This window comes from Mobula birostris, chromosome 9 (assembly GCF_030028105.1).
Source record: "Mobula birostris isolate sMobBir1 chromosome 9, sMobBir1.hap1, whole genome shotgun sequence".
Taxonomy (NCBI): domain Eukaryota; kingdom Metazoa; phylum Chordata; class Chondrichthyes; order Myliobatiformes; family Myliobatidae; genus Mobula; species Mobula birostris.
Genome location: NC_092378.1, coordinates 76,018,368 through 76,032,443, shown reverse-complemented (window position 1 = coordinate 76,032,443; position 14,076 = coordinate 76,018,368). Strand labels below are relative to the sequence as shown.

General features: G+C 41.8%; 1 protein-coding gene across 1 annotated transcript in view; it reads right to left on the bottom strand.

The window, feature by feature from the left end:
- Nucleotides 1-226: 226 nt before the first annotated feature.
- Nucleotides 227-14,076, bottom strand: part of fer1l6 (fer-1 like family member 6) — a 311,731-nt gene continuing 297,881 nt past the window's right edge. The window contains exons 38-41 of the mRNA XM_072267285.1: nt 7,985-8,226; nt 7,087-7,250; nt 6,301-6,401; nt 227-407 (exon numbers count right to left, since the gene is read on the bottom strand). Coding sequence (XP_072123386.1) covers nt 227-407; nt 6,301-6,401; nt 7,087-7,250; nt 7,985-8,226 — 688 coding nt within the window. The remainder of the gene's footprint in view (nt 408-6,300; nt 6,402-7,086; nt 7,251-7,984; nt 8,227-14,076) is intronic.

Genomic DNA, 14,076 nt, shown 5'->3' with positions numbered 1-14,076 from the left:
AAGATTACATCAAAACATATCAAAGTTTCACATGAAAATTGCAAAGAAATAGAATGAAGTATTGTTGCAAAATTATCCAATCATTAAAAATATTGTGACTTACGAAGTACTTTTTAATTTAAGCAGTTCTATGACTATAATAACGTGAAACCGAAGTCTAAAACATGGCCTTAGGCTGAACATATGTCAGTAAGTGCTTCCCAGCAATTTTAATTCAAATTTAATTTCATCCATTTACTATCCTTGAGCTTACTGCAGAAGGCAGTGAGTAGATCAACAATACAATAAACAATGTTAAAAGTAGCAAAAGAAGCCCAATAATGATATACTTCTTGTAGTTCTTCCAGATCAGATAATAGACGCATATGAAAGGTCTCATAAACCAGTTGAAAGAAGTATCGGGACGGCTATAAAGAGAAGAAAAACACTTGGTAAAACAGTTGAAAACCATTGTAAGGACATTGTTCAATATCTTAAGCAGTATAATAGCCTGGTTCAGTGCATTAACAGTCAGTATTTCAGGACAAGACACATCAGGACTGGAAAGGAAGGGGAAAGATGCTAGAATAAGAATGCAGGGGGAGGGGAAGGCTAGAAGGTGATAGGTGAAGGCAGGTGGCTGTGGAGGGGGAATAAAGTAAGAAAATGTGAGGTGATAGGTGGAAGGGATAAAGTGCTGGAGAAGAAGGAATCTGATAGGAGAGGAGAGGAACATGAGAGAAAGGGAAGGAGGAGGGGCACTAGGGGGAGGTAGTTGGCAGGTGAGGAGAAAAGGTAAGAAGTGGGCCAGACTGGGGAATTGAAGAAGAGGGAAGATGGAGGGGAAAATTACTGGATGTTGAAGAAATCGATGTTCATGCAATCAGGTTGACCATTAATTTCTCCACTTCTGGTAGACTTCTGGTCAAATTTCAGGTGCCCTTCCTCCTTCCCTTTCTCCAAAGGTCCACTTTCCACTGCTATCAGATTTCCCCTTGAGCCCTTTATGTTTCTCATCTATCATCTCCTAGCTCCTTCCCTACTCACCTGATTTCACCTATCACCTCCTAGCTCCTTCCCCGCTCACCTGATTTCACCTATCACCTCCTAGCTCCTTCCCTACTCACCTGATCTCACTTATCACCTCCTAGCTCCTTCTCCACTCACTCGATTTCACCTATCACCTCCTAGCTGGTATTATTTCCCCTCCTCACACACTCTTATCTTCTCTCCTTCTTTCAAGTCCTGCTGAAGGGCCTCAGCCCTAAACATTGACTGTTCATTCATTTCAATAGATACGGTCTGACCTGCTATGTTACTCCAGCATTTTGCGTGTGTGTTGCTCCGGATTTCCAATATCTGCAGAATGTCTTGTGCTAGTGGTTAAGTCTCCAGTCTAACAGCCAGATGTTAGGGCCACTGAACCAGAAATATGAGTTTGAATCCCAGCATGTCAGCTGGAGAATTTAAATTTTGGGGTGACACAGAAGTGTAGCAGTTAGTGTTTCACTTTAGAGTGCTAACAGTCCAGGTTCAATTCCTACTGCTGTCTCCGCATTCCATTACTAGGTTAATTGGTCACATGGGTGTATTTGGGCGGTGTGGGCTTGTAGGGCTGGAAGAGCCTGTTACTGTGCTGTATCTCAAAATACAATATCGTAAATCTTCTGTAATCTTTGCAGCGGGACATTGATAGGATACAGATTTGGGCTGAGGAGAGACAGATAGATTTCAAACTGGTAAAGTGTGAAGCGATTCACTTTGAAAGGTCAAACTTGAAGGCTGGGTACAGAAATGATGGCAGGATTCCTAGCAGCATGGGTGAACAGAAGGCTCTTGAGCTCTATCTCCATAGAACCCTGGAAGTTGCTGTACAAGATGACAGGATGGTTAAGAAGGTGTATGATCAGTTGCCCTTCATTAGTTGGGGAACTGAGTCCAAGAGCCATGAGGTAATGTTGCAGCTCTGTAAAACTCTAGTTAGACCATACTTGGAGTATTGAGTTTAGTTCTGGTCTCCTCATTATATTGAGGAAGCTTTAGAGAGAGTGCAGAGAGATTTACCAGAGTGCTGGCTTGCTGGCTGGATTAGAGAATATGCCTATGAGGATAGGTTTAATGAGGCAAACCTTTTCTCTTTGGGGCAAAGAAGAATGAGAGGTTTCTTGATAGAAGTTCATAATGGTATAGACAGAGTGAACAGCTAGAGAATTTTTCCCCAGGTGGAAATAGCTAATACAAGGATGCTTAATTTTAAGGTAATTGGAGGAAAGTATAGGGGGAATGTCAGAAGTAGCTATTATACACATAGAGTGGTGGGTGTGTGGAATGCACTGCCAGGGATGGTGGTGGACAGAGATACATTACAGACATTTAAGATACTCTTAGATCAGCACATGGATGAATGAAAAAATGGAGGGCTATGTGAGAGAAGGGTTAGATTGATCTTGGAGTAGGTTATATGGTCAGCACAAGATCATGGGCTAAAGGGCCTGTACTGTATTCTATACTACAAGATAGGCCAAAGTACTGAGCATTTCCTTATCGTGATAGGCATTCTACCATTATGATAACATAATGATATCATGATAACATTCTACCAACAAACCTGAGGAAAATGAAAAGACTTCTATTTGAGAGGTCATTTCACATAGTCTCAAGATGTCTCAAAGTTACTGTTTTAATTTAGAAAATCCAATAGCCAATTAATGCATAGCATTTTTCCACAGAGAATTATGCAGTGATGACCAGCTTAGGCTATGTGACAGTGATGAGATAGATTGATCATAGAGTAGGTTAAAAGTTTAACACAACTTCGTGGGCTTTGCACCATGCTGTAGTTTTCTATGTTCTAGGATAAATATTGGCCATATTATAAGACCACAAGTTAGGCCATTTGGCCCATTGAATCTGCTCCACCACTTTATCATAGCTGATTTATTATCCCTCTCAACCCCATTCTCTTGTCTTCTTCCTGTAATTTTTGGCACCCTTACTAATTAAGAACACATCAATTTCCACTTTAAATATACCCTATGACTTGAACTCTACAGCCATCTGTGGCAATGAATTCCACAGATTCACCATCCTCTGACTAAAGAAATTCCTTGCATCTCTGTTCTACAGGGATGTCCTTCTATTCTGTGGCTCCGAGACTCTGTCCTTATTGGATAATTCTCTCCATATGCACTCTATCTAGGCCTTTCAATATTCAATAAGTTTCAATGAGATCCCCCCTTCATTTTGCTAAACTTCAGCAAGTACAAGTCCAGAACCCTCAAACGCTCCTCATTCATTAACCCTTTCATTCCCAGGATCATTCTCATGAACCTCCTCTGGACCCTCTCCAACGCGAGCACATCTTTCCTTAGATAAGAAGCCTACAACTGTTCAGAATACTTCAAGTGCTGCCTGACCAATGCCTTATAAAGCTTCAGCATTACATTGTTCCTTTTATGTTCTAGTCCTCTGGAAATGAGTGCTAACATTACATAATGGGTCATCTCCTTTATTCTTTGACACCCATCTGAATGGGTAGGAAGGGCATTGATTAAATATCTCATCCTGTACAAAGCTTCTCCAGCAAGATTGTTTCAGTGATGATGTACATCGTCAGTCCAGACTTTAGTTCTCTGCATCACTTCAACCTGAAACCTTTTGACTCGAAGGTAAGGAAATTTCTAAAGTAAGTACATGTTTGGCACAGCATTGTGGGCCAAGGGGCCTGTATTGTGCTCTAGGTTTTCTATGTTTCTATGAATCGGGAACTATCAAATGCGCCTGAATACAATGCTTGTTAGTTTACAATATGTAGGTCTTCTCCAAGGATCATCACCTTGTTGTGGTAGACAGGCTTGTGTGTTCTTGAGATCCCAAGAGTGATGCCGTCTGGAGCTTAGCTCCTGGTAAAGTCACCCATGGTAGTAAGGTTAAGGGTGTGGTTCCTGACAAAGAGCGATCCAGTCAAGACCTCACCTGGCAGAAGATGATAACATATCATGATGGCAATGAACACGGATGAAGGCTGCAGCAATGAGGGGTCTCCAGTCATCTTGGGTGCCATGCTAATGGTCCCTAACCCTAATCTGTCAAGAACCATGTTGTGGTTGCCCATGCATCAGCCTCCTTATATTAAACAAATTCATGCACAGGCATTCTCCATTAGGGAATAACCACTTGGGAGAACGTCATGCTCTAATACTACTATTACAACTACTAGTACTACAATATGTGGCTCCAGTTATACCAGTAGTATTAGATGCACCTAGTAAAATGCGGTTATATATACCTGTTTAGAAATCCTTAGGTTTAACATTGTAGAAAAAGCCACACTGTGGAATTATGCTTAACAGGCTAAGAAATACTCTTGAGTTCATCAAACATGTTCTGATATTCACTGCCAAATACAAAAGAACTTAGAATATAGAACCTTCAGGCTCACCAGGCCACAACGTTGTGCGGAAAATTAGATTAGATTAGATTAGATTATGAGGACACTCAGTCCTCGTTTATTGTCATTTAGAAATGCATGCATTAAAAAATGATACAATATTCCTCCAGAATGATATCACAGAAACACAGGACAAACCAAGACTAAAACTAACAAAGTAAAGTAAAGGCATCCGTTAGTCTTGCGAGACCATGGATCTGAGCCTGGAAAGTCTTCACTCTCCAGCGAGCAGGCCTGGGCAAGGTTGTATGGAAGACCAGCAGTTGCCCATGCTGCAAGTCTCCCCTCTCCACGACACCAATGTTGTCCAAGGGAAGGGCATTAGGACCCACACAGCTTGGCACCAATGTTGTCGTAGAGCAATGTGTGATTAAGTGACTTGCTCAAGGACATAATACACATTGCCTTGGCTGAGGCTCGAACTCACAACCTTCAGGTCACTAGTCCAATGCCTTAACCACTTGGCCATGTGCCCACACTAACAAAACTAACAAAACCACATAATTATAACATATAGTTACAACAGTGTCGCAATTTGATAAAGAGCAGACCATGGGCACGGTAAAAAAAAGTCTCGTCTCAACAGCCCCATCATCTCATGCAGGCGGTAGAAGGGAGAAACTCTCCCTGCCTCCAAGCGCCGCAAACTTGCCAATGCATTGGAAGCACCCGACCGCAGCCGACTCTGAGTCCATCCGAAAACTTCGAGCCTTCAACCAGCCCTCCGACACCGAGCACCATCTCTGCCGAGCGCTTCGACCCTGCTCCAGCCGCCGAGCAACAAGCAAAGCCGAGGACTCGGGGCCTTCCCCTCCGGAGATTCTGGATCACACAGTAGCAGTGGCAGTGAAAATTTAGCCTATTCTAAGATCAATATAACCCTTCCCTGTCACATAGCCTGATTTGGCCTTTACTCCATAATTCTTTGTGGAAGAATGCTATGCATTAATTGGCTACTGGGTTTCCTGCATTAAAAGAGTAACTGCACTTTTTTTACAGTAATGTACTTTGGGACATCCTGAGATTTTTTTTTTGCGTGTCACACCAGACAGTCAGCCATTCTTGTCTGGCGCGTGGTCTCAGGATTGGTCTCCTTTTGGATTAATCGGGTCATGATATGAGCGTTCCTGACTCGATCCTTTTTTTTTACTAGGCCGAGTGGCTAGCTCGACGCTCAAACCGGCACGGGTGGAAAGTGTGCTCGGGGGTGGCCCGACTTGGATTCGAACTCAGGAGTCTTCGCTCTGGAGTCTGGCGCTGATGTCACTGCTCCACCAGCTGGCCGATCCTGAGATTATGTAAAATGACCTCTCAAATACCAGTCTTTCCACTTTCCTCATTGTATGGCATATCACTATAAGAAAATGCTTCAGTACTTTGGCATACCTCAGAACGTAAAGCATTACAACCCTTCCACCCATAATGTTATGCTGACCTTTTAACCTGCTCCAAGAACAATCTAACCCTTCCCTCCTACATTGCCCTCAATTTTTCTATCTTCCATGTGCTTATCTAAGAGTTTATTAATTGCTGTTAATGTATCTGACTCTACTATCACCCTGCACTCACCATGTCTGTGTAAAAAACTTACCTCTGACATTCCACCATGTCCAATGCTCCATGAAAACAAATGAAAGAAAACCTACTCTTACACCATATTAATAATGAATACTATAAGTCCTTTTGATGTTACGCAGTAAGCCAGTGATGACCAAGGAAATTTAATTTAAGCCTAGGGACCTAAAAACAAAATTTCTTGCCAGGTGAAAGGTGACAGTAAGTTACAAGCAAGTTTGAAGTGCAGGTCAGATTGCTGTAAAACCCCAGATTTCTTTCATCTTAGGCTGTTTCTGCAGTGAAATCAGACTTACTTGGGCTTCTCCAAAGGCTCTGGTCCTTTACGACCACTACCGACTGGATTCTTTTCTGCCTCTTCAGCAGTGAGCAGGTGGAATTCAGCTTGAACTTTGCCCTTCAGTTAGTGGGGTGGAAATGATAATTATCATAGGTAAGCAAGAAAAAACATGAATAAACAACATTTTATAGAGACAACTTTGATCATTGCAGGAATGATTTTACACCAGGTCTTTATTTTAGTGAGCTATCACATGGATAATATTACTATATCACTGCGCCCTTCTGGAATCACTCCTCCTGCAAAAATAAGAAAATAACGGTGTCTATTTAGTAACTCCCAATGCCACCATCCCCTTCGTTACAACCTGTCTTGCTTTCAGTCACTTTCTCCCAGGCTATACCATTTAACCATTAAACCATTATATCTGTCATCCTATCCACTCTGTGGCCATTTTCACCTGCTTGTTATCACAGTTCAAAGTATTTACACAGATTGCCTTATTTTGCACATTTGTTGTTTGTCAGTCTTTGTATGTAATGTTTCATTGATTCTGTTGTTTTTCTTAGTTCTACTGTGAATGCTGCAAGAAAATGAATCTCAGGGTGGTATATGGTGACGTATATGTATTTGGATAATGATTAACTTTGATCTTTACACTTTAAATATAGCTGATAGGAGACACTCTGTCTAAAAATAAAAAGAGAAAAGTTACGCAACTCCATACTATCTCAATCCTCTTAATCCATTTCCTTATAATGTAGAATTTCATTATATTTTGCTAGCTCTATAATGTACTTACTGTGAGTTCTCCAGACTTTTCCAATGGCCACCAACCCCGCAGACGCTTTTGCTGAAATGCTGAGACATGCTTAATCTGAGAGTCTTCTTCAAGCATATGTAAGCCACATTTCTTGGCCACTTTTGCACCACAAGGGAATCCATTCAGATTCAGCTCCACAGACCCTACAAACATAAATTAGAAGAAAATATAAAGTTACTTATAACTGATAAATACCCTTAGCTGATGTAAAATGCTGTGTAATTAATCCTGCTTTCTAATTGTCCTGTTCTGACATGTCGGTCCATGGCCTCCTCTTGTGCCATGAGGCCACGCTCAGGGCGAAGATGCAACACTCTATATTCCATCTAAGTAGGCTCCATCCTGATGGCATGAATATCAATTTTCATTGCAGTAAAACTTTTCCCTCCCCTCCCCTCTTCTTCTATCCCACCACTCTGGCCTCTTACCTCTTCTCACCTGCCCACCACCTCCCCTTTCCTCTCCTTCCTGTTTCTCTTTCTCCCATGGTTCAAGCTGGATAATAGAGAGGAAATCCAACCTAACATTTCCTCATTGTTGCAGTAGAGGAGGCCATGTACTGGCATTGGAATGGGAATGGGAATGGGAAGTCAAATTGAAATATGTAGCCATCAAGAAATCCTGCCTTTTGTAGCAGATGGAGCAAAAGTGCTTGAAATTTAAATTGTTAGCTCTTATCAAGAAGTCTCTGTGACAGAGGCAAGTCTCTTGAAGTTGCAAACAGCTCTTGAAAAGTAGAGCTCCTAAACCCTTTCCTTCTTCACATCCTGTGGGATCTAAACTTTTTAAAAAACTGCAGTCTTCTAGACAGTGAATTCCAAATATTTTCTTCAGCCTTATGAATGAAAAATAGATAGCATTCTGAATCTATGCTTACCCAGAAAGTCATCAGAAGAAAGCCTATCAAAATCCCAGACCTGAAGTACAAGGACTGCAGGAACTTTGCGTTCTGTCTTGTGCAAGGAGAAATTGGAATGTCTCTTGTTTATAACCATCAGTCTCTCAGCAGGTAAGTAGTTGAAAGGAAAAATAAAACGCCAGTTGAAATTTCCCTCCCCAGTCAAAGAGTTGTAGTGTACATCTGTTTCTTTCTTATCTTCTTCTTTTCCTTTTAGCCAACTGTGAAAGAAAAGGAAATTTGCAAAGTTCAAAATTCAAAGTAACGTATCAATAAAGTATGTATACTCAGTGGCTACCTTATTAGGTACCTCCTATAGCTAATAAAGTGGCCACTGAGTTCATGATCTTCTGCTGCTGTAAACCATACTGTTCAAGATTCACACTGTTGTAACACCTGGTTGTTTAAGTTACTGTCTCTGTTCTGTCAGCCTGAACTAGTCTGGACATTCTGCTGGTACGACCTCTCTCGTTATCAGTGTTTTCACTCACAGAACTGCTGCTCACTGCATGGCTTTTATGTGTGTTTTTCACACTATTCTCTGTAAACTCTAGTGATTGTTGTCTGTGAAAACCTGAGATAATTGAACTACTCCGTCTGGCACCAATAATCATTGAATGGTCAAAGTCACTTAGATCACATTTCTTCCTCATTCTGATGTTTGGTGTGAACAACAACTGAACTTCTTGACCATGTTTGCTTGCTTTTATGTATTGAGTTGCTGCCACATGATTGGCTGATTAGATATTTGCATTAACAATCAGGTGTACCTAATAAAGTAGCCAATAAGTGTATACACAGCCTTGAAATTCATTTTCTTATTGGCATTTACAGGGAAATAAAGAAATATGATAGAATGTAAGGAAAAAAATCTGTACATAAAGACTGACCAAAAACAATTGTGCAAATAATAAAAAAGTAAATTAATAATATTAAGTAGGTGAGTTGTAGTTGAAAGTAGATTGTGGAGTCAGTTCGAGATTAAGGTGAGTGTATAAATGACAAGTCTACACTTTGTGAACAAGGGTTCTTGTGCCTTGTCTCTGATAAATCCAAGTTCTAAATTTGATCATCCACAATCCAACCGGTCAGAAATCCCTATTGTTCTGATTCATTGTTCTGAGATGCTTCTTTAGGAGCATTTTCCAGCAACAATATCCTGATGAAAAGTCTTGGCCTGAAACATTGATTGTTCTTTCCTCTCCCGAGGATGACTCCTGAAATGCTGAGTTCCTCTAGCATTTTGTGTCCGTGTTTCCTTTCAAATAACTGAAAAAAAGTTGAAATGAATTGTGGAATAAGGATATATCCAGTACCGTGAAAAAGTCTTAAGCACATATATATGGTTAGGGTGAATAAATTCTTCTCAGGCTACCAGGCAGGTACAGGTGTTGATTTTAGCTGACGTTTCGATGACAAACTCTGCCATCACAACGTCAGTTAAAACTGATACCTGTACCTGACTGGCAGCCTGAGAAGAGTTTATTCATCATATATGCCAGGAAAACACTAGGCCCTTTCTCATATAACTGGGGTGCCTAAGACTGTATATTATGTCTTTCCAGTTATCAAATAACACTAAACACTACTGAACTAATACAAGGCTAAGTACTCTTCTTTCTGTTTCCCAACCACTCTCTTATTTTAACCAATATATATAGTACTGTGCAAAGGTCTTCCCGCCTGACTCAGAACGAGGGGTGATTGATAAGTTCGTGACCTAAGGTAGAAGGAGTCAATTTTAGAAAATCTGGCACACTTATTTTTCAACATAGTCCCCTCCTACATGTACACACTTAGTCTAGCGGTTGTGGAGCATATGGATCTCTTCTTTGTAGAAGTGGTCCACAGCAGGGGTGATTGATAAGTTCGTGGCCAAAGGTAGAAGGAGATGAGTTATACAGCTCTCATTACATGCACGTGCAGCTCAACTCTTTGAGTGCAAATGCAGAAAGTTTGAAGTTAATAACTCATCTCCTTCTACTATAAGGCCACAAACTTATCAATCACCCCTGCTGTGGACCACTTCTGGAGGTCCAAGACACCGACTTCTACAAAGAAGGGATCCGTATGCTCCACAACCATTGGACTAGGTGTGTACATGTAGGAAAAATAAATGTGCTAGGTTTTCTAAAATTGAATCCTTTTACCATAGGCCACAAACTTATCAATCATCCTTCGTATACTGTATGTACCTAAGGCTTTTGCACAATGATCCACATGACCACATACTCCCGAGCAACAGGGCAGGGAGTCAGCATGGTAGCATAGCCTTAGCGTAACACTTCACAGCACCAGCTGTAAGATTGGGTTCAATTCCCACTGCCACCTCAAAGGAAGCTGTGACCATGTTGGTTTTCTTCGGTGCTCTAGTTCCTTCCCACATTTCATAGACATACAGGTTAGGGTTTGTAAAGAGCACACTACTGGAAGTGTGGTGACTCTTGCAGACTGTCCCGAGCACATTTTGGACTGTGTTGAACATTGAGGCAAACAGCACATTTCACTGTATGTTTTGATGTACATGTGACAAATAAAGCTAATCTTTAAAACTTTAAAGGTTTCTCACTGCCCTGTGATCAGTGGCTACCTGGCCTCAGGCTACACTCATTATTCCAGCTTGGCCCAGTACTTGTACAGCATTGGTATGTCTGCGTGACAGAGGGGCCATTGCATTTCTACCCGCCTAATTATCTCACAGGTTTCCTTTCAGAGTGTTGATGCCCCATTCCCATGCTCTCTGCTTGTTAAAGCTATTGAACATGATTAAATGGCATTCACACAAGGCTTGTTAAAAATGATGTAGAAAAATTAAAAAAAGTTAAAAATGTTTTGATACATACAGAATATGCGCACGCACACACACACACACACACACACACACACACACACACACACACCACACCCACAAACACACGCACACACACATACACACACACACCACACCCACAAACACACGCACACACACATACACACACACACCACACCCACAAACACACGCACACACAAACACATACACACACACCACACCCACAAACACACACACACACAAACATACACACACACACACACACACACACACACATACACACACACAAACACAAACGTACACACATACACACACACACACACACACACATACACACACACAAACACAAACATACACACATACACACACACACACATTTCTGCTTTCTTTTTGCACTACTTACACAGATTTCTTATTGTAATTTAGAGTATATTTTATGTATTGCACTGTACTGCTACCACAAAACTAACTCCACAGCATATGTTGGTGATAATAAACCTGATTCGGACTCACTCACACACAACATTACTCTTAAAAACAACTTCAATAACGTTTGAAAAAAATGTTCTGCTTACTGTTTTCCTAGCAACAAGTTTTTCCCCATTCATTTAAATAAATTCACTGCCTTTCTGGCTCTGCACAAAGAGCAGAGTTGCAGCCGGAGCCCTGGGGATCAATGGATGTTCCCCATGTCCTGTTGGTTTCACAGGAAATGTAACTGTTCAGCATAAGATAGCAGGCAGCAGGGGAAGCAGAGAGGGAGCTGTTACACCTTACTTAAACCCACACTAGGGGTGGACATTGGAACTTCTGCATAAACCTGGGCATAGGTTGATTCATAGAAACATAGAGAGAAAACTTACAGCACAATACAGGCCCTTTGGCCCACAAAGTTGTGCCGAACATGTCCCTACCTTAGAAATTACCTTGGGTTACCCATAGCCCTCTATTTTTCTAAGCTCCGTGTACCTATCCAAAAGTCTCTTAAAAGACCCTATGGTATCTACCTCCACCACCATTGCCGGCAGCCCATTCCACGCACTCACCACTCTCTGAGTAAAAAAACTTATCCCTGACATCTCCTCTGTACCTGCTCCCCAGCACCTTAAACCTATGTCCTCTTGTGGCAACCATTTCAGCCCTGGGAAAAAGCCTCTGTATATCCACGTGATCAATGCCTCTCATTTTCTTATAGAACGTAGAACAGCACAGCACAGTACAGGCCCTTCGGCCCACAATGTTGTGCTGACCCTTAAACCCTGCCTCCTGTATAAACCCCCCACCTTAAATTCTTCCACATACCTGTCTAGCAGTCTCTTAAATTTCACTCAACATACATCAAAGTTGCTGGTGAATGCAGCAGGCCAGGCAGCATCTCTTGGAAGAGGTACAGTCGACGTTTCAGGCCAAGACCCTTCGTGTATCTGCCTCCACCACTGACTCAGGCAGTGCATTCCACGCACCAACCACTCTCTGAGTAAAAAACCTTCCTCTAATATCTCCCTTAAACTTCCCACCCCTTACCTTAAAGCCAGGTCCTCTTGTATTGAGCAGTGGTGCCCTGGGGAAGAGGCACTGGCTGTCCACTCTATTTATTCCTCTTAATATCTTGTATACCTCTATCATGTCTCCTCTCATCCTCCTTCTCTCTAGAGAGTAAAGCCCTAGCTCCCTTAATCTCTGATCATAATGCATACTCTCTAAACCAGGCAGCATCCTGGTAAATCTCCTCTGTACCCTTTCCAATGCTTCCACATCCTTCCACATCCACCTCTCTCAGATCTCCTCTCATCCTCCGTCGCTCCAAGGAGAAAAGGCTAAGTTCACTTAACCTATTCTCATAAGACATGCTTCCCAATCCAGGCAACATCCTTGTAAATCTTCTCTGCACCCTTTCTATGGTTTCCACATCCTTCCTGTAGTGAGGCGACCAGAACTGAGCACAGTACTCCAAGTGGGGTCTGACCTGGGTCCTACGTAGCTCTAACATTACCTCTCGGCTCCTAAATTCAATTCCACGATTGATGAAGGCCAATGCACTGTATACCTTCTTAACCACAGAGTCAACTTGTGCAGCTGCTTTGAGCGTCCTATGGACTCGGACCCCAAGATCCCTCTGATCCTCCACACTGCCCGGAGTCTTACCTCCCAAAATGAACCACCTCACACTTACCTGGGTTGAAGTCAGATGTTTACATACACTTAGGTTGAAGTAATTAAAAGTCATTGTTTAACCACTCCACTGATTTCATATTAGCAAACTATAGTTTTGGCAAGATGTTGAGGACATCTACTTTGTGCATGACACAAGTAATTTTTCCAACAATTGTTTACAGACAGATTATTTCACTTTTAATTGACTATATCACAATTTCAGTGGGTCAGAAGTTTACAAACAAAATCAGCCAAGACCTCAGAAAAAAAAATTGTGGACCTCCACAAGTCTAGTTCATCCTTGGGAACAATTTCCAAATGCCTGAAGGTACCACTGTTACGAACCCATAGGTTTTGTTTACTGTGGACTGTCACTTTAAAAGAGCGCTTCAGTGAGGCAGGACTATGAGGTTGTTCACTGACTGACTCGAAGCTTGTTTACCTTTAAAACAAGGACACAGACAGTCACAGTCAGAAGTCAGGAGAGAGAGAGAGGGAGGGAGAAGCATGGGGGTGGCAGCATCATGTCGTGGGGGTGCTTTGCTGCAGGAGGGACTGGTGCACTTCACAAAATAGATGGCATCATGAGGAAGGAAAATTATGTGGATATATTGAAGCAACATCTCAAGACATCAGCCAAGAAGTTAAAGTTCAGTTGCAAATGGATCTTCCAAATGGACAATGACCCCAAGCATACCACCAAAGTTGTGGCAAAATTGCTTAAGGACAACAAAGTCAAGGTACTGGAGTGGCTATCACAAAGCCCTGACCTCAATCCAATAGAAAATTTGTGGGCAGAACTGAAAAAGCGTGTGCGAGCAAGGAGGCCTACATATCTGACTCAGTTACACCAGTTCTGCCTGGAGGAATGGAACAAAATTCCAGCAACTTACTGTGAGAAGCTTGTGGAAGGCTACCCAAAACGTTTGACCCAAGTTAAACAATTTAAAGGCAATGCTACCAAATACTAACAAAATGTATGTAAACTTCTGACCCACTGGGAATGTGATGAAAGAAATAAAAGCTGAAATAAATCATTCTCTACTATTATTCTGATGTCTCACATTCTTAAAATAAAGTAGTGATCCTAACTGACCTAAGACAGGGA